This window comes from Triturus cristatus, chromosome 9 (genome assembly GCF_964204655.1).
Source record: "Triturus cristatus chromosome 9, aTriCri1.1, whole genome shotgun sequence".
NCBI lineage: Eukaryota > Metazoa > Chordata > Amphibia > Caudata > Salamandridae > Triturus > Triturus cristatus.
The window spans coordinates 230,720,438-230,741,832 of record NC_140592.1 but is presented as its reverse complement, the minus strand read 5'-3'; the positions used below and the strand labels follow the sequence as shown (position 1 = coordinate 230,741,832).

Below are 21,395 nucleotides of genomic sequence, written 5' to 3'. Positions count from 1 at the left end.
ACTTACATGCCCTTTGGTGTATATACAGATAACCTACTTGCTTGATTCTGGGATGCCCTTCTCCCTCGTTTTATAATGCATGGCGTTGTATTTACCCCACGCAAGGTTTTTTATTCTTGGCTCTCATGCTGCTGTTTCAACAGCTCTGGAACCAGCTTCACTGTAGTTTTTACATCTGCCTCTTCTCTTGTTTCTCTTTTCTGGCCATTATTTAAATTCTATAGCTAAATCTTAAGGTCATAGCAGGATGTAGTAATGTCTAGGAAATTAGGCATGAGGCAGACAAATGAAGTATGATGTAGGGCAACAAACTTGCTGTACATTTTTGCTCATTTTCTCACTTTCTTACCACTGGCTTTTTTCTGGTGGTACTCTATTAAGAACATTTCTTGATGTAATACAATAATCATGTGGTATACCTGCATCAATAACAGCAGGAATGTATAGTATGATGTCATTTCTGGGCATTCTTGTAAACCTGAATGAAGTGTACCAAATATCTCCGATTTTATTTATTTTTTAGGATAAGCTGCACTTGCTTAGGCTGTGGTACCACGAGAACTGTCGTATCTTTAAGGACCGCCTTGTGAATGACGATGATCGCATTTGGTTCGATGAGCTGATGAAGAAGAAGATGCAGGAGTTTGGCACTCATTTTGAAGAGGTTATTCCAGACCAGCCAGTCCTTTATGGGGACTTCATGGCACCCGGTTCTGATGTTAAAGTTTATCAGTTCATTGAAGAAAAAAGCAAAGTAAGAAAGCACATTCTGTCCTATCTTCATGAAAAAAACATGCTGTTGCTTTACTGCCTAACATCTGCTATTCCTCTTTAAAGATTGTTGGGGCTGACATACATGGCTTTAAAGCTTGGTTATGGTGCTTACTACCTTCAAAAGATTCTGGAATCTTTTTATTCATGTAAATTACAATCGCATATTATTTTTATTTCTATTCCACAGTAGACAGCCAGGCATATGCATAGTTATGCTTGTTATATACAAGTGCATAAATGTTTTAGTACCATGAGACATGTATTTTGACGGATACATCCCCCTTCAAACATTTAAGCAGTTCAACATCCTTGGGCATGATAACACTGCTTTGCTTATTTATCACAAGATGACACTGAGGTTGGGGATACCTCATTGATACCGGATCATCGAAGAACATTAGGTCTACCAGTTGGGCCACTCCTGTATCTTCTAGCTCTTTTTATGTATGTCACGAAAGGAGCCCAAACATTTTAGAATTTAGCTATGTGGTTATGTATAAGTGCAGTCAGTTTTTCGTTAGAATAAATTTACCAAATGTTTGCCCATCAGACATGCATTGGAGGAGTGAGCTACCGTTTCCAAAACTAGGCCAATGATAACCTAGCCTCCAAATGCAGATGCTTAAGGAGTTTACCAAATTGAGGACTGATGGGAATGTGGAGTCCTCTCTCCTTCCCCAGGGCCCCCAATATTGGTATGATAGAGTCTAAAGGAAATTGACCCCTGTGATTGCCCCTATATTTGTAATTATCTAGTGACAATAGTCTGGAATTTTTGGAAAGGCCCTCCACAAAGGGATCATATTTCCTGGTTCCCCACATCCTTTCCAGCCCATAGAAGACCCATACATGTCTTGTACCACCTATGCTCAGAAGATCGAGAGGAACACAGTTGGAGGTCAAGCCTTGGAATGGGTGTGTTACTGATGGAGAGCAACTTGAGGAAATGACCATGTGTTGCAAAGATTGCTACAAATTCTTACAAACGTTATATTTAGCATGATCACCCAGCCAGTCAGGGTGAGGGAAGTCTGACACCAAGTAATGTGCAGCTTAGAATTTACAGATGTTAAGAAGTCAAATCTGTAACCTAATGACCGGTACTCTGACCCGGCATTTTGCTTTCAGTTGCTGTGCAAATTTCTTAAATGCAATGCACCTGGTTCATCACCTGTGGCCACTCTGTACCCACGGAAAACCCATAGATGTTTGGTATCCCCACTCTCAGGAAGCCCAGAGGAACAAGCCTTAGCAGTGTGTGTTCCTGTTCAAGGGAGACTGGAAGAAATTACCATCTTTTTGAAAATATTGCTATAGAGCTGAGAAACGCCATGTCCAGAGTGTTCTACCAGCTTGCCAGTCAATGAAAGAGAGGTCTATATCATACAAGAAGATTCCTTGCTCCATATGGAATTAGAAAATATATAGTGTTTACACTCTCCATTTAGTTCAATTTCTGTTGTCCCCATTCTCATGCCACAATTTGGCAATCTGCTCTATTACTTTATTGTATAGACTATATTCGGTAGAAAATAAACACTGATTTTTGGTATTGCCAGACTGCAGACATTCACAACATTTCCTTGGTTAGAATTTCAGAATTTATGTTTGTCCATTTGAGAAATGCATTTAAATTCTGAGCAAATCTGTTTAATATAATGAAACTATCCACACATTTTTCATTATATCTTCAGGCTGCATTCTGATGTGATGTGAAGGTTGCACCTATGCATGGCTCTGAATGTGGCAAAACAACATATAGCTTCTATTGGTGCCCAAAGAGGTACTTAACATTCTAGCACTAATTATAAAAATAAAAAAACTCTGGCATACCACTGCAAAAGCAGCCTGGCAGTGTAAGGGTTAAAGGCATGTCAGTGATTTGAAAGGAATTCAAAATTAATATTCAGAATTAGAGCCTGGTTACAAGTTTGGCGGACAGGTTACTCTGTCACAAACTTGACGGTTATCCCATCCCCCAAATTACAATTCCATCATATCCTATGGAACTTGTAATATGGCGGAGCGGATACCAATCATGTTTGTGTCAGAGTATCCCATCTGCCAAACTCGTAATCAGGCCCTTAGTCTTGAGGTTGTTGTAACTGTTGATGTGGAAGGGTGCTACATGCTTAGTCTCATCACAAGGTTCCTGGAGATTAGTCAGGCTTCTTCTCTCCTAGATTTGCACAGAAGGTACCTATATTTAGGGCATGGGAGCATCTAGAGGTGGAAATATTGTATATTATGAAGTATGCCGATAGGATACGCTCACGAGTCCCCCGCCGAATTGGTCTCTCTTCACCGATTCCCCTGGGTGCTTCAAAGTTCCCCCTGAAATTTTACATGGACCTTGCAACTCCTTCAAGAAGGCAAAATGTCTGGTTGAAAGGAACCAGCTTTTCAGATAATATGGCGGGTAGCTCCTTTTACGGGCCTTACCAGAATTAAGAGGCCAGTAAACTGACTGTGCCCTGTTTGTCTACAAACATTTGTAACCAGCAACCGAAAGGCTGTTTAGAAGTAAAGTTTTTGTCAGTAGACTGTGTAGAGCTTGAACCTCCTAACTTAAAACTGTGAGTGAGGCAGCAGCAGAAAATGTTCCTAAATACGGAATTGCATTTTACGAAATCAGTGCTTCTGCTACAGACATATTGACTGCACATACGAATAAGACCTGTGAAAGAATTCTGGAAGTGTTGTTTTGTAATCCAGTGCAGATTACATCTACTGCACGTTTTCTCAATATAATGGGTGGCACTTGAGGAAAACACTGAGGGCCTGGTTCACAAAGGGCCTTCGCACTCATGGCGAAGACCCTGCAATCGCGGTGTAGGGGATGGTGGGACGCGCTCATGGTATGATCTTGAGGATACATTCCTGGCTCATTCTTTGACCTTGCCCTGCGTAAACATTTTTACTTGCATTTCAGAGACTTTGACCACAGTGACTTGCTTAGTTTAGCTAGTTTTCACTACATTGTGGTCTGCCTAAAATCATGATTAGGTCTCGGTCATCTAACATCTGTTGTTTTTCAAAGACAATATACTTTTTTATGCTCTTTTTGCTTTATTTTGTTGTGTTTTTTACTGTGAAATTGTTGGTACTGCTTCAAAGCAGCTGCTTTTCTCTAGAGAATTGCCTTCTGATTATGCCATAGCTACCAGGCGTTGAGCAGAGTTTCTCTGAGACTTGTGTTGAGACCTAACCAGGGTAGTTGATAAGACACCTCCCTTTCCCAGAGTCATTTGTGGGTCATACACTTTCAGACAACCAGGTTACACTTAACAACAGTAAAACAAAGCAGGGGTTTTCAAGAATATCAAAATGACCTGGGTGTCACCAGACCTTTTATGGGTACTGCGACTAGAACTACATACACTCAATGCCAAGACAAGCACGTTGTGATACAGCAGGAGCCTCCCAACCTAAAGGTCTATTCATATTTTTTATGATTGTTGGCCTCACTCACCAACATTTTCAAATATTAGTTTGTTTTCTCTAGGCAATTGAGAATTATTTTAAAAATAAGATTCAAGGAAGGTTGGATGGAGATGGTTTAGGTTATTTACCTGTTTGAGCTCCCCTTTCGGTCTCCTGGATGTTGATGCTTCTGCCCCATTGGCCCAACAACCATTATGGTTATTGCTGTTGATGTTTTTTTTTTAAGTGGTCAGTGCAATTCTACCAGTCTCTCCTGGATAATGAATAGAACACTTTGTGATCTATGTTTTACCTAGAGATTTTCACTGTAGTTCAACAAGTCTGCTTAGCATAGATAGAAGAGTCTCTCCATGTGTACGTTGTAAGTGTTGTCTCTAAGTTCTGTCAAATTATTAATTCACTTAAATGGGTTTTGTATGTGTTTTAATATTTATATCTTGTTGTTTTCAGATGGTGCGTGTGATTGAAGACTACATGGAGGATTATAACCAGATCAACACAAGCAAGATGAAGCTCGTACTCTTCATGGACGCCATTCAGCATATTTGCCGAATCAGCCGGATCCTGCGACAGCCAATGGGAAATGCACTGCTTCTGGGAGTTGGTGGCAGTGGACGGCAGTCTCTTACTAAATTAGCCACACATATGTAAGCACTTACTGTACAAATATCTACATATCCAAATGTATATATGTATAAATGTCTGTCTTTAAGCAGCTATTGTTTTTAAAGTTATATTTACCACTGCTGACTTACATCCCTTCACTCTCAGTATAATCCCCAGCTGTTCACTTCCTTGCTGTCATCCTCCCAAGCTTTTTTACAGCTGACTTCTACTTCCTCTCCCTCCAGCTTATCCCTTCCAATGATCCGTGATAAAGATATCCCCCTGCCATTTCCCTCCTCGACCTTACTACCGCACAGTGTCCTTGATTCATTCAGGATTTTTAACAAGATGGATATAAGCCTTATGTACTTTGGTCTCTTGGTCAATGCAAGATGTTGTGTTCAAGCATATTAAAGTACTGCTGCATGGCACCAAGGGACAGGCCCCCTTGATAAAAAGACATATTAATTACTGTGATCGGAGTCTGGGGCGAGGGTGGGATTGATGACCCTAGACAATATCTACAGAACAATGTATAGAGATTAATTTTGCTGCATTTCTGGGCTTGTTACTTTTTTACAACTAGCAATGTTTAATTGACAGTTAGCAAGGGAGGCTTGGGTGATTATTTTCCCACCCGAAATTCAAATAATGTTTATCAAACATATGCATAGTTGTGGATTTATCAAACAACATTTGCCGAGTAGTTGGCAACAAGGTCAATTTACCACATTTATTTATAAAATGAAGACATATTCTATATATCATTAACAGTAATTGGGATAAAGGGAATTGGGCCGATCTCCTTGAAGCTGCTAAAGGTAATGATAATTTTGACTTTTGGCACATTGAGGCTTTTGAGAGTCTCTATGGTTGTAGCCCTACGGGTCATTACCTACTGCCCCATATTTGGGAAAATCACTCCTATAATTGCGACCTTAGGTTCGGACATTCTTTTTTTTATCTTTCTTTCAATATCTGATACTTTAAAAGCAATTGAAACTGTAAAAACATGGAAGACCCTAGGCTCAGACAAAATACCAGGAGATCTACACAATACTCCAAGGTGCTGATATCCCATATACTGGAGAGGGTCGGAAATTATACCTATCTTCAAGAAATGTGATAAGAGTGTACCATTAAATTATAGACCGATTTGTTTGATTAATCACTTATAGAAAATGTTTGCTAGGCAACTGCTTGATAAGTTAACCAGGTGGATGAACGAGACACAGGTTTTGCCACCTTACTAAGCAGGTTTTAGGAGCAAAATTAGTGCAATCAGGTTTAAGTTTGTCTTAATCATTTAGAAGTGTTCTAAACTGAAAAATTAGCCTTTATATGTGACTTTTTTTGATTTAAGAACTGCTTCTCCCTACGAATAAACTTTGCCACACCTTCAAGTCAATGGGCTTGCCTGAAAACATTCTCAATGTATTAATTAGGCTCCATGCAAATAATTATGCTCAAGTGAGATGGGGGAAGTGTGGAGAATTAACTGAACGTTTCCCTGTGGAACGTGGTCTAAGAGAGGGATGCATATTTGCACTAACTTTGTTTTCTCTCTGCATAAATAAAGCCATAGACTTCTTAAACAACTGCGCCCATAATGCTCCAGTATTGGAGGGAAATCCCATACCCACATTTTTATCTGTGGGCAATACCTTGCTCTTATCTCGTACACCAATGGATCCTTCCGAATTTACTTAGTGACTGACTTTTGTGTTCTGCGGGTATCTAGAGATTAATGTAGCTAAGACTAAATATATGACTTTAGGGGCATGTGTAGGAAGCTGGTTCTGTATAAACTATACCGAAATGAGGTATAGTGTGCACAGAGTCCAGTGGAACCCCAAAGGTAGGCGAGAGGTAAAAGTAGATAGCACCTTACTCTGTATTTGTGGTAGTGTGGGCAAGCAGTAAGGCTTTATCAGAGGGTAGTGTTAAGCATTTGTTATTCACACTCAATCAGCAAATGATGTCACACACTCAAAGACTGAACTCAGACCAATTTGTTTGTATCAAAAATATTATTTAGTTAAATTTATTTCTTACAACCAAGCAAGCCTGGCACAGGTAATTTTTTTATACTTTGCAGTAGCAATACAGTTTGAATTGCAGTTGCATATATACTTTGTTTTGGTTACAGCAAAATTACTGGAAATGCAATATCTTGAAATATTGTACATATACTTTGTAATGACTTTTCAGTAGTAGGTCATGTATATTACTTTGCAGATTGCTTTTCTTACACAGTGTAGTATACCTGGATACTGCACTGGGACATTTCCTGTATAAAGATTAGTAAATGGGTTTTGGTTATTTGTACACAGTTGTATAGACTTTTATAGATTTTCCAACTCCACACTTAGAAACCTTTTCATAGAAAACCGTCAATGTTATCCAATGGGAGGAAATAGAGTTATCAGTTAACAGGAAAGTACTTTGTTGTGGGAGTTAGTTTTCTGGAGTTAGACTCAGGGGTCTCCCAGGGTCGAGGATGCACTCTCAAAGCACCATCAGCGGCACTAGGGCGGCCGGGTGCAGAATGCTGAGGCCCAATGTTATCCAATGTGGGATAGGGAGCGTCCAGTTGGTGGCTGCTCAAGAGCAGGCCACAAGATTTGCAAACACACTGCAGGCTCGAGGACAAAGGTCATCTGGGAGCGACCAACACTTGAAGAGGGAAGTTGGGATGCTGGGGGTTGTCGGGACACCATTGGTTGGGCCACCCAAGGCCGTAGGGCATCGGGGGCAGGGGTGTATTTTAGGGTTGGATCTTCTTACCGGCTCCTTTTTGCAGTTGGGGGTACCCTTCGGATTGAGGCTGCAGGCGTCAGCTGGAGTCTTGAGGCAGGTCAGGGATCACTGGATCTCGGGTCAGGAATGCCAGGGAGACCTCCTCGTGGTGTTGGGCCACTCAACATCTCGGTCCATGGGTGACGGGTGCAGAGTGGTGCATTCTCGTGGATTTTGCAGGAGCTGGAGTCTGAGGGTGAACAAATCCGGTGTTCACAGGAGACAGGTAGGTCTGGGGCCAAGTCAGTGGGCATCCTCCTCTTCTTAGCGTCGGCATGGCTGTTCGGTCGTCATCCTCGCCTTTCTCCGATGTCACGTGAGCGTCGCTCCCTGGTGGGTAAGTGTCGCAGTTCGTCCCCGGGGGCTGTTTCTCGGCCTACGGGGGGCGTGGACTCTCCACGGGTGATGCGGCACGCGTGTCGTCCTATCCACCGTTTCCCGGTGTTGGGGCATCAAGAGTCCAGATGGAGACTTACGCGGCGGCTTTGCAGGCCTCGCTGGCGTCTCCTCCTCCTTCCCTTCCTGGGGCGTCGGCGGATCCCTCGCTTCGCGCAAGGCCCTCCGCGGCGCCGCCGGTGACTCCGGCCCCAGCGCCGACTGTGTCGGATCCAGGCTTGGAGGATGTGGTGCTTTTGGGGTGCGGCACCTCTGGGGCACCTCCTTCAGGCCATGGCGTCTCTGCCTCGCCACGTGGGTCCCTGTGGTGTTGCCAGAGGTCGCCGGGGCTCAGGTCGCATCCCCGAGCCCCTCTCGGTCCCTTGGCAGGGTGGTCCTGTCTAAGGCCGAGGTGACGCCGCTACGGCGCTGGCAGCAGCTGGATCGTGCGGTGCCACAGGGGTCAGTGGCCCCTCCTCGTCCCGCTTCGGGTCGAGGTCGGGGGCAGACTCCTCGTCCTTCTCCGGGCCTCTCTCATACCTCCTCACAGGCGGCTGCCTCGTTGGAGGGCGAGTCGGAGGTTGTATCGTCCCTGGCGCCGCCACAGGGGTTTCCGAGCGACCTTTGCCTCCTTCTGGGCCGCGGCCAGTGGAGGGCTTCGGGCCCCTCCCCGGGCCCATCCCGTTCCCCCACGCAGGTGGTTACCTCGGCGGGGGTCGGGGTCAGTGCGGCTCCAGCTCTACTCCGGTCCCTGCTCCGGTCTCCAGTGCGGGGTGACTGGAGGTCCCTTGCCCGTCGACGCCAGATGGCGCCGGTGTCCTGCCTCAAGCGGCGGACTCCTCGGCTCCGCAGAGGGGTCGTACGGCGGATTTGTCTTCGGACACTCCTTCTCCGGAGGCAGGCTGCATTTTGGTGTTGTCCTCCCCGGAGACTGGTCGCCGTGTGGTGTCTTTTTCACCGGCGTCGCAGGGTGGCTTCCCGCCCTTTCTGCGGCAGGGGTGTCCGTCGAAGGAGCGGCAGGACCCTCATTCTTCGGCACCTCCTGACTTCCAGGTCTGGCCCTTGCCCGCCCCGCTTGGCCTAGGGGACGGCGCCTTAGTTTGTAGCCATCGCCCACAGAGGAGTTGCTTTCTCCTCCGCAGGGCCCCACGGATGCGGGTGCAACCTTCACTCATGCGGTGTCCACGGCTGTAGGCATCCTACGCATAGGTGACCCGGTGGCTCACTTTCTGGCAGACCATCTGTTGGAGGTCCTCCACCAGGGCTCTGGTGGGAGGGAAATCTTGCTTCACTTTGAAGGTTCACTCCTTTCTGCCTTGACAGGGGCTTGGAGGCGTCTTGCCGCCGGGGACCCGGTGCCTTCGCATCTTCTGCATCAGCACCTTCCGACGCCGCGTGACCCGGCGTGCCTGTCCATTCACCCCTCAGCCGCCAGTCCCCTTCTGCGGACTGCTTTTCCCTCCTTGTCGCCCCTATTGGCTCCGCCGTCCAGGGAGGCCCGCTGTGCTGGACACTTGGGGACGCAACATTTTCGCCTCGACCAGCACGGCCCTTAACACCTTGTGTGTGCTGGCTAGGGCCTCCTCCTGTTTGTGGGATTCGGCTGAGTCTCTGGGGTCTGCAGCGTCCCAGGTGTCTGCTCTGGTGGATTTGCGGCACCATGCGTTGGATGGCTGGGAGCTTGCGGCGTTTATTCTGTGCTCCGCTCTAGACGTCTCTGAGGCGCTGGGCCGGGCCATGGCTTCCTCAGTCGCTCATTGATCTCCCATTTGATGGCAGTCTGTTGTTTCATGCCCTGGCCGACTCCGCCATCCAGAGGCTCTTGGCAGGGCTCCGTCCTCCTCCTTCTCTGTCCCCTTCTCAGTGACTTCTGAGTTAGGGTTGGCTCTAGGTATTCTTCTCCCTAGTTTCCTTGGGCTCTCTAGGCTACTTCTTCTTCTTCTGTCTTCCTGTCTTGGCATTCGACAGAAGCTGTGCTGCCTTGTGGGGGAGTGGGGTGCTTCGGCCTCTCAGCCCCTGCCCTTGGTTCCTCTGCTGTGAGTGTACGAGCCTCTTCAGCCTTCTTTCCCCCCTACATCCCCTTGGGGTCGATGGGGTTCTGCTTGTGGGGGTTCCCTTGGCCTGGCAGGGGGGAGGTTCTACCTGGTCCACAGATCTGGTCCCCTGTGGGGCCCTCTGTTCTGCATTGGCTGGTGGGGTCCTTTCGCAGACCCTCCCTCCCAGGGGGTATTGCTAGGGTATCTATTCTACGTGAAGGAATCTGCGGCTAGTAGTCTCTATCTGATGTACGAGTTACTTACCTTCGGTAACAATGTATCTGGTAGAGACGATTCTAGCCGCAGATTCCTTCACGGCTCGCCCTTCCTCCCCTATTCTGCGAGGACCCTTTGGTTGGCCTTCGGTACTCGCCTCCCAGTGGGGGGCTGTGTCTCCTGTGAGTGCCTTCCTTGTTCTTGACGGGTGGCTCCGTCTGGGGGCGGTTCATTCCTCCCTTGGTTCCTTGGAGGATGGGGTTTCGGTGCGCCGGTGCCCTGTTGCTCTGGCTACTCCGATTTTTAGGGGGATTAATTCTATCCTTGTCCTCCCTCCCCTCCCTTCCTTCCATTGCTATCCTCTGGTTTGAGGGTCCTCTGGCCATGTCTTGCCCTTGTCCTTGTGGGTGGTTGTCCTCTACATTGGGGTGGCTTAGAAGTTTGTTGTCCCTGTCTGTCTTTGGACTGGTTCCATTCCTTGCTCGGGATGGGAGGGTGGGCTTCCTCCATGTGCCATGACTTTATGCCTGTTCTTCCATTCGGGGCACAGGGATGGGAGGTTGTCTATGTGCGGGCAGGGTGGCTGCGCAGGTTTCTGCTTGTTCTTCTTCTTTCTCCTTTCCCAGCCCTTGGATTCTGCGGAGTTGGCACTACCCTGGTGGTGTTGTTAGTCACTGTTTCTTTTCAGCTTTTCTGCTCTTCGCACACTGTTCCCAAGCTCCCACAGTTTTTTATCTGGTGATTCCACGTTGTGGTGCAGAAACGTTCTCCGAAGAAAACCGACGTAGGTGTGCCGGGCGGGTCTTATGTGACCTCGCTGACGTCACGTATGCGGACAACGCCTGGGCGGAGTCGCGTGATGTCGCCCCGCCCCCGGCGCAGGGATGCTGTGGCAAAAGTTTCCGGATCCAGTCTCACGCCTGGGGATAATTCTACATATAGGAATCTGCGGCTAGAATCGTCTCTACCAGATACATAGTTTCCGAAGGTAAATAACTCGTACTTTTCGGGGCGTTATAGGTAAGTAAAAGGTTGAGAGCAATGGGTCTCTTCCTTGAGGTGTGCACACCTCCTATTATGCCACCCTCCAGTTGGAGGGGGGCATATGCCTCACTCTGGTTGGCTGGGTCTCCCCATCTGCAAGATGGTGGGGACTGAGAGTTGTGCTTCACCTTGCCTCCCCCACCTGAGGGGTGGGGTTGGCAAAGGTGGGCACACGAACCTTATTGAACTTACCCCAAAGAACTCCTTCTATCCTATTGTACTTTGGTCTTGGGCAAAAGAGAATTGGGGGTTTTGCCGCCCTTAGACCTCTCCTCTTTTGGATTCAAATTTGGTCAACACCTGAGCTCTTTTTGTATGGGAAGGGACGTGAAAAAATTCTGTACTTCAATAAGAATCATAAGCTGCCATCGCTTATCCATGGAAAATCTTGGATGCTTAACTTGGGGCTAGAAACATTTTGCTATGACCCTTTATCAATTGCATGAGGATTGAGGTGGACTGCAGTTGAAGCTTTCTGAGATCGTGTAGTTCACGAGTGCCATTGTTCTGTGAGTAGTGGTACTTTGACAGACACGCCCCTGGCCTGTAAGCTTTACTCCCCGCTGTGAAAGTTTCATGGATGCTATTTGTCCTCAACAGTCTAAAACACTTGATGTCAAATTTAGATATGGGATGCTGCTAACTAACAGTTTTATATATAAGTGGGCAGGTTTAATGATTTTATTGGAAATTGTTTGACTTTTACTACTGTTCTGGAAAATGTTGATCATATTTAGTTTTTCTGTCCTCCTTATAAGTATGCTAGGGAAAAATGGATAAGACTGCTGTGTCTGAATACGGGAATTAGATGTTATGTGCTCACACTGATATGAGTGAGAACATTGATTTTAGTATAAGAACTCTTATACGTTGTTTAGCTTAAAAAAAAAAAGCACCAAGGCCTCTCTTTTTAATCCTAATTTGTTTTATCATGTTTTAGTGTTTCTACTATGGATGTATTATAATTAATTTTATGTATGTGTGTTTTATGGGGTAATTCCCAGAAATAAACATTGATTGATTAATTATTAAATAAAGTAATGTGGATTTTCCCTAAATCATTGTTTATACCAAAAGGCTTGTCTTGCCTAACAGCATTTTCGCCAATTTTTGCAAAACAAAAAGTAGTTAAGAGACCTTTTTATGAGATGTCTTCTGGGGTCTTGCCAAAATAATTTTAACAACAACTTTAAAACTTGTGATTTTGTGAAAACAGTCTTTAAGAAAAAGTAATCTCTTTCCTCCCCCACTCCTGCTTTTTCCACATCTCTCTTCTTCTTTGCCTCTAATCTTTTTCCTCTCTTCCCCCTTCTCTCCCTATTCTCTACCCCTTTCCCCCAATTCCCCCCACCTCCACCCTCCCGGGCATGTGGACGTGAGTATGGATGTTTGCTTTTTCTCTATTTGTTTCTTTTTGTCATTGTAAGAAACTGGCTCTATATATACTACACTAAAATGTGGTATAGTGTGTATAGAGTCCAAGTGTCCCCAGAGGTAGGCAGAGGTTAAAGTTAGATAGAACCTTACTCTCTAATTGTGGTAGCTAGGTCGAGCAGTAAGGCAGTCTCAGAGGACAGGGTTAAGCATTTGATGTACCCACTCAGTCAGCAAATGAATTGACACACTACATAACTGAACTCTAGGCCAATTGTTTTTGTATAAAAAAATATACTGTTGTTTTATTTTTAGAACCAAGCAAGCCTGGTGCAGGTAAGCATTTAAATACTTTGCAGTAATTAGTTACTTGATTGAATACAGTTTGAAAATGCAGTAGAAATTGTACTTGCTTTGATTTACAGATAATGTAGTAGGTTGCAACACTCAGCAAACACAGTACATTGGAATGTATAGGCTTTTTCAACAAATTGCAGGTAAGTTCTAACTCAATGCTGGATGCCTAGATTCAGCACTGGGACATCTCCTGAAAACAGGTGAGTAAATGCGTTTTTGTTATTCGTGCAATTTTTAAAGAATATATTCAGATTTCAAAACTCCACACACAAACTTTTTGGAGCCGTACATTGAAATGAATAGACTTTTTCAACAAATTGCTGGTAAGTTACTTTTACGTACTCAGTGCTGGATGCCTAGATTCAGCACTGGGACATGTCCTGCAAACAGGTGAGAAAACACGTTTTGTTTATTTGTATGATTTTTAAGGAATATTTTTAGTTTTCAAAACTCCACAGTCGTTTTTTGGAAGGAAAATTGTCACTGTTATCCTATGGAGGAAGAATAGGTTATCGGTTTGCAGGTAGGTAAACGACTGGGGAAGTTAAGGTTCTGGGGTTAGACTCAGGGGTCCGTCAGGGTCAGTGATGCACTGTTGTTGCACCCTCAGCGGCACTAGGGCGGCCGGGTGCAGAGTGTTGAGGCCCAATGTTATCCTATGGAGGATAGGGGGTCTCCAGTTGGTGGCTGCTAGCAGGCAGGCCACGGGGTTGTGGGAGCAAAGCTCTTAGGGTTTAGCTCAGGGCAAGTTGGGGACCAAAGTTGCACCAAAGGTGCACCCTCAGCGGCACTAGGGCGGCCGGGTGCAGGGTGCTGTTTTCAGGTCGGGTGCCCTGTTATTTCCAATGGAGAACCTCCGGGACAAAGAAACACTGCAGGCTCGGGGACGAGGATCTTCTGGGTGCGACCACCACTTCGAGGGGTAAGTTGGAATGTCAGGGGTTGGCTAGGCACCGTCGAGTTGGGCACTCAAGGCCGTGGGGCGTCGGGTGCAGGGCTGCCTTGGGACGTCGGATTTTCTTACCCACTCTGGTTGCGGTAGGGGGGATCCTCTGGATTGAGGCTGCAGGCGTTGTCTGGAGGCTTGAGACAGGTCAGGGGTTGCCGGATCTCGGGTCAGCATCGCCGGGGTGAAGGCCTTGTGGTGTTTTTCCACTCAAGCTCGGGCCGGGTTCGGCGGGTGCAGAGTGGGCTGGATTTGCGGTCTCTGGCTGGCACCTGAAGCTGCAGTTTAAACACGTCCGGTGTTCATGTGAGAAACAGTCTGGGAAGTGAAGGCATGCAGGTCCTCCGGGATTTGTGAGGTTTTCTGGCTGCTGGACACGCCGGGATTTCGCAGGAGCAGGCTCGAGGGGAGACATGCCTGTAGGGCTGGGGCCAAGTCAGTGGGCGTCATCCTCTTGTTAGCTCTGCACAGCTCTTCATCCTTCCTCTTCTTTTCTTCTTGTAGGTAGGCTGGATCTCAGGAAGTAAGGTTCAGGGTGCCCCCTAAATACTAAATTTAGGGGCGTTACAGGTAGGTAAAAGGGCAGGGACCAATAGGTCCCTTCCCTGGGGTGGGTACACCCCCTATTCTGTCACTCTCCAGTGGGAGGGGGGCAAGCGCCTGTCCCTGGTTGGCTGGGTCCCCCCATCCTCAAGATGGCAGGGATTCGAGGTTGTGCTTCACCTCGCCTCCCCCACCTTAGGGGTGGAGTTGGCAGAGGTGGGCACACCTCTCTTCCTTACTTGTTTTTCCCGCTGGTTCTCCTGCCCAAAGTGGGGGGTAGAACCAGTGGGTACCAGTTGCTTAAAGCAGCAAATGGTCTGGAGAGACTCAAAAAGGCGGCATGCCTTTGAAGCCTCTCCTTTGTGAGCCCTGCCCATCCTGGGGGAGGAGACTTGGCACCTCGTCCTAGGATGTGCATTGTTTCAGGCCCCCGAGAGCAGCAGCTCTCGACCCAGGGGTCCAGAAACATGTCCGTTGGTGGCAGCCTAGGCAGCCACTCAGTCAGGTCACTAGAAGTTGGTCAAGTTTCAGGGGGCATTTCTAAGATGCCCTCTGTGGTGCATTTTACATTAAATCCCACACTGGCATCAGTGTGAGTTTAATGTGCTGAGAAGTTTGATACCAAACTTCCCAGCTTTCAGTGTAGTGATTATAGTGCTGTGGAGTTCTTAATGACAACCTCCCAGTACCATATACACTCAACAGCAACACTGCAGTAACCGTGCCCAGGAATGGACCTGGGTACTGTAGGGGTGCGGGGCTCATGCACCTGTACCCTCACCACTGGCATAGGGCACCCAGCTCGAGGGGTGACTGATATATGCCAGGGCAGTGGTTTGTGGGCATGGTACACAGGGATGTGTGCAATGTCGACTCTTCACTTTGTTCTGCACCAAGACACACAGCCTGCCAAGGCAGTGTGTGAGTGTCAGGGTACAGAACCTCTAAGGGTGGCACAATAAGTGCTGCAGCCTTTAGTGGCCTTCTCTGGTCCCAGTTTCATGGGTACCTCTGGTACCATTTACCAGGGGCTGACATGTGGCCAGAGATGCCAAGAGGGTTAGTTTGGGGGAAAGAACACAGGCCCTGGGAACCTGATTGTCTGGGACCCAGGGCACATCAAGTCAAAGTGCATCAGTAGTCTGGCAAAAAGTGTGAGGGGGTTACTGCAACAGAACCCCACTTTCCTACAGTCATGTTATGTTTTTCTGGACCCTCCCTCACCCCTCTGACCATTCTGTGTACAGATGTGGACCCACATGTCGTCCTTGATTTTGCTCTTCCTTGTCCTTCAAGGGGCCCTGCCTTGTGGGAACACCACATACTATGTACCGAGCGCTCGGTTTCATCTTCCAATAGAGAATTGTGAAACAAAAACCCCTTCATGCCCAGTTTATCATATGGAAGTGAATGGAGGAGCTGTATTTTATTTCCATAGTAATTCTGCAGTATTATGTTAAAATAATTATTACAGCATCAGTTTTACCATTAGTCTGGCATGATGCTTTAAACATCAGTGCCAATGTGCACTGATGTTTAAAGCGGCATTAGTAGTAATACAAAACAATAACAGTATTGGTATCTAAAAATATCTAAAAATGATTGCCTGTGCCCCTGCTTGAGTTCAATACAAGATTTCTTACCCAGTCTCTGGCAAGCAGGAGTAAATAATACAGCACTGCCTGTATGAGGGAAAGTACTTATTCAGTTGAATCTCTTTCAGTTTCTCATTTTTTTGATTAAGCATTATTGACTTTTTCCCATGATGTCAACAGAGGTCAGAACCCTAGTCAGAGGTTGTTGACTGCGGTAAACTATTGTTAATTGCTCACCCTGCAATTGTGTGCCAGAGGCAAGGGCAAATAATGAAGGGAAGAGCAGTTCACAGCGTCTAACGACCAATGTCAGATGGGCAAAAAGGTCTAGTATTACCCGAAACCCTAATCTCACCCACACAACAAAATAAAAATATGCCCACTGTGTCAGTAGCTGAACCTAGAATTCAGAGGAGCAGTAGAGGGTACCAACTTTCTAAGCATTCCAATTGGATGGGTCAGGGGTACTAATTTACATCTCTTCCTTGGTTATAGGGCAGAATATGAAAGCTTCCAGATTGAACTCGCTAAGAACTACGGAATTCCTGAGTGGCGAGAGGACATCAAAGGCATTCTGCTGAAGGCTGGATTGCAGGATATTCCCATCACTTTCCTCTTTACTGACACTCAGGTACTAATTACTTTTGCACCACCCTGTATTGTTGCTTTCCACTTCTGAAATGTATGGGGTATTATTTAACTTATAAAAGTTCTGCTGACTGAGCACTTGCTCATGTGTCTAGCCTTGCTTCCTATGAATGCTCTTAATGCTGACACAAGCGGGTGTACTCTTCACATATTCCAGTCCTCACAAAGATAGTACTCTTCTTACCAACAACTCTGACATTCATTTAGCTGCTGCACATCTCTACAACACACACAGATACTTCTTATTTCCTTGAACCGCCATACATGTACTGCTCTTCTGTCCACAACGTTCATGTTTATTGCTAACCTGTTGTAACCCCTACATAGATTCCACAAGCTCTTCCAAACATTCACAAGATGCTTCTCACCTTCCATTCCAAACATGGTTGCAGTGCCAATTACTGTGAGATCTCTTATGGTACTGATTTACTTATTTCTGACTTGCCAAAGGGCACTGCTCACACCTCTAGGTACCAAAGCATGTAACATCCCCCTTTAAACACAATTAACTAGTAGAGCATGTTAGATATTGTTTAACATGCTCACCTTCAAACTTGGGCACTAGAATTATTTTGAGCCCAGCTTTAGTACTGCACCAAAATTGTTATGTTTTGTGGTGAATCATTACTTTTCCTGTGAAACAAATTGTAAACTAATACAAATCTGTTAACCCCTTCGATGCTGCGCAGATTCCGCCGCTGTGCTGACGGAATCTTGCGCGGGTGTGGTCATGACGGAATGGTTCCGTCATGAGCACAGCTCAACCGTGGGTCATGACGGAACCATTCCGTCATGAGCACCGAAGGGGTTAAAACATACTACTTCCCTTGATCTAGTTTCAAGTAGACACCACACCTCATCCAGTACTTCAAGCAGCTGTGCATGGTTACTGTTTGTGATACACGTTCAATAAAATGTTCTCTGTAAAGTATTCTGCTGCTCCCTAAATACATATAGGACAGTATAGTATTTTTTAGGATAGGATAGTATTTATAAAGCGCTCTTATACCCGAGGGTGTAAAGGCACTGAGCAGACAGATGAGGAGAAAGAGAGAAACGCACCTGCAGCCATCTAAGATGAAAACAGCCATGTTTTCAAAAGTTTTTTAAAAACCGGTAAGAAGTCCACATTGGAAAGAAAGGTGGGCAGGGAATTCCAAAGCTTGGTCGCCGCTACAGAAAAGGAGCGGCCACCCCATCTGGACCTGCGAAATGTAAGAGACACCAGTTTTTCCTGAGAGGAGGATCTCAAGACCCTCCCAGGAATGTACCATTGGAAACTAGTTTTCAGATGTGGCCTACCTTTACTATGCATGCCCTTAAATACCATGCTCAGAACCTTAAAGGAGATACTCTTCCCGATTGGGAGCCAATGCAAGGAAAGAATCCCCTTCCTGGCTGACTGATGCTTCTGAATATTAAGAATCAGCCTTGCCGCTGCGTTCTGTACCACCTGGAGCTTATTAAGGGAGAAAGCAATGATGTTCAGGTACAGAGCTTTGAAATAGTCCAGCTGAGAGGTGACTAATGTGATGATAATAGACTGATGCAGTTCGGATTGAATATAAGGCAACACCTTTCTAAGAGTTCTTAGAATATAGAAGCAAATACTAACTGTGTGGCTAACCTGTGCATCAAAAGTCAGACCATCGTCAAAAATGACACCCACATTTGTTGCTGTCCTGACCGGGACAGGAAGGGTACAACAATCTGCAGGCCATCAAGCATTTGACCAGATGGAATTCTCTGACCCAAATACTAGCACCTCAGTCTTGTCTGCGCTGATCTTCAGTGAATTGCCCTTCATCCAGCAGATAATGCTGAACATACACTGATTGAACTTTTCTGAGACTGTTTGCAAATCATTCGAGATGGAGACGATAATTTGCGTATCGTCCGCATTGGAGAGCACCTGAAATCCGAAAGACCGCACCAACTCGGCCAGAGGGTTCACATAGAGGTTAAAAAGAGTGGGGCTCAAAGATGATCCCTAGGGCACCCCACAAGGAAGGCCAAAGGCCTTGGCTCTAAAGTATCTAAAATATCATCTGTGCTTGTCCATCACTTTCACAGATACTGCTCAGCTCTTTGAAATGTAAACAAAACTGATCAGCTGACTGGAACCCACATAACTACTATTCACATCTGTTTACCCCCACCATGGTACTGTTTACTTTGCTGCACTTTCCAAAATCTAGCATACATATTTTTATAAGTATTTTTACCTTAACATATAGCTACTTTTGCTCCTCCTGTTAAAAAAATTGTTTTCATCTCCATTCAGATTAAAAGTGAGTCCTTCCTAGAAGACATTAACAATATCTTGAACTCAGGAGATGTTCCTAACATTTATGGATTTGATGAACAAGACCAAATTGTCACAGCGATGAAGCCGATTGTTCTGGACATGGGTCAGCAGCCTACTAAGGCCAACATGATGGCAGCCTATACTAAGCGAGTGCGTAATAACATACACACTGTGCTGTGCATGAGGTAAGGCCCATTGTTGCGAAACAGAAGCTCTGCTCAGAAAAATGTCTTTGTTGCTCAGATATACAAGCTTCACTCATTATTTTCTTCCATTGTCTATCAATAGACAACAAAGAATAAAGATGAAATGTTAATTTGCCATATTTGGGACATTTTCCCAATGAACTTGTTGAAGAACAGTTAGTTGAATATTTGTTTATAGAATGCTCTATGCACATGTTAAGGGTCCCTTGAACTAATAATGCAGTTCCTTTCACCAGATTCATTCCAAGGCTAACTAAAATACCATCTCACAGTTTGTTTACGTGTATCTCCAGGACATCCTGCTCCTCATGAAACAGCCAGCTCTTTGGCCACACTTTTCCCTGCGACTTCACAAACCATGACTTAATTTAAATTACAAATTCCTACTCTCAAAGAGGTCAGAAGGGGCTTTGCTATTGAGTCTTCAAACTCTAAAAAGGAAAAAGAATCCATCTTGAAAATTAGTCATGAGTGGTCTTGTCCAAACAATGATGGCCATAAATCTCACGACTCCTGAGATAAACCTGCCACCTCAGGATGACCATTGGCTCCTTTAGCAGCTGTCTGGACTGTCTTGCTTTTGGTGTCTCAGCAGTATGTCTGGGCTTGCCTTTTCCTAAAAGCAAGTATTTGAAAATATGGCTATCCAGTAGTCTAGAATACATTTTGGGTGCATTGCACATATAAAATCAACAGAAACTGGCTTCATTGCATGGAATAACTCAATATACACTTCGTGAAGTAGCCAATGATCATTTTGAGTACTCATATACAACAGGGAAAAATTAGGTGATATGCGCCCCACATGTGGAAGAGTCAAAATGGTCTGAAATGAACTCTGGTGTATTTCTCATGAGAGTTTCACTGTCTGCAAACAGTGTGGCACTGAGTAAACTCTTCCGATAGAGTATTTCTCATGAGAGTTTCACTGTCTGCAAACAGTGTGGCACTGAGTAAACTCTCCCCATAGAGTAAACACTTTTCTGATGGATACATCTGCCAGTGGATTCCTCACCTTGTGAATATCCCCTGCGCCAGCATTCCACGGAACTTTTCTTCCCCAGCATTCCACGTCGACGTGGGCGACGTCATAATACATCGGCTCCGCTCATGACTCCGTATGACGTCACCGGAGCCATAAGAGGCCCACGTCGGCGTGATGACGTCAGTTCCCTTTTTTCCGCGCCGTCGACGCGCAACGGTTTTTTCCCAGTGCTCTCTAGCTACTTTGTAGTCTAGTGGTGTAACTTTGTTAAAATCGGTATGTCTTTGACGAGGAAGTCGGGCTTTAAGCCCTGCAGGGAATGCGGAGGCCTGATGTCCATGACGGATCCGTATCAGAACTGTTTATGGTGTCTTTCCTCTGATCATGACATGGAAGAGTGCGGGTGCTGTAGGAGCATGAATCCTAAAGCGCTGAAGGAGAGGAAGACCAAACTCTTCATGAAGAAGATCGGTGAGGAGAAGAGGGGGAGAAAAAAGGAGAAATCTAGACGAGAGTCATCGACTTCGAGGTCGTCGAAGTCGAAGAAGCACCACAAGAAAAGGAAGCATTCTTCTCGACGTCGGTCCTCGAAGTCTAGGAGGTCGAGGTCGGCTTCGCCCCGTCGACGTCGAAGCAAGGCCTTGTCCCCTTCGCCTTCTCCTGATAAGTCTCCGAAGTCTCCCTCGCCGAAGCGGGCTCCAGCTCGTTCCCCGACGCCGTCACCGGCACCGTCCAAGGCTTCGACTTCGGGTCGAGTGGAATCTGATGTTCATTTGGATGAGCAGGAGCAGGAGGAGGCTGTTCCGGTGCCTGATGACTCTGCGGCTCCGGCGGATGATTCTGAGGAGCCGACGCCGGTGACTCCACAAGGGGATACAGGGACGGTCCCTTATCCCCAATTCCCGGCTCCAGGTACGGATCCTTCGGGATTTCTGAATGCCATGTATGGTATTTTTCAGAAGGCATCCTTCCCATCCGGAGCACCAGCTGGTCCCGTGGGTCCGATGGCGTTTACACTGGGAGTGCCGCAGCAATACGCTCAGGCTCCTTTTCTGCCCTTTATGCCGATGGCGCCTTCTTGGCAGTTTCCTGCGCCGGTTGGGGATCCGATTCGTCCTCGGATGGACCGTCAATCTTCG

The 21,395-nt window shown here is 46.2% G+C and overlaps 1 protein-coding gene across 1 annotated transcript in view; it reads left to right on the top strand.

The window, feature by feature from the left end:
• DNAH1 (dynein axonemal heavy chain 1) overlaps positions 1 to 21,395 on the top strand; it is a 1,256,292-nt gene that overhangs the window by 882,067 nt on the left and 352,830 nt on the right. The window contains exons 47-50 of the mRNA XM_085624793.1: positions 524 to 754; positions 4,669 to 4,865; positions 16,605 to 16,740; positions 19,042 to 19,250. Coding sequence (XP_085480919.1) covers positions 524 to 754; positions 4,669 to 4,865; positions 16,605 to 16,740; positions 19,042 to 19,250 — 773 coding nt within the window. The remainder of the gene's footprint in view (positions 1 to 523; positions 755 to 4,668; positions 4,866 to 16,604; positions 16,741 to 19,041; positions 19,251 to 21,395) is intronic.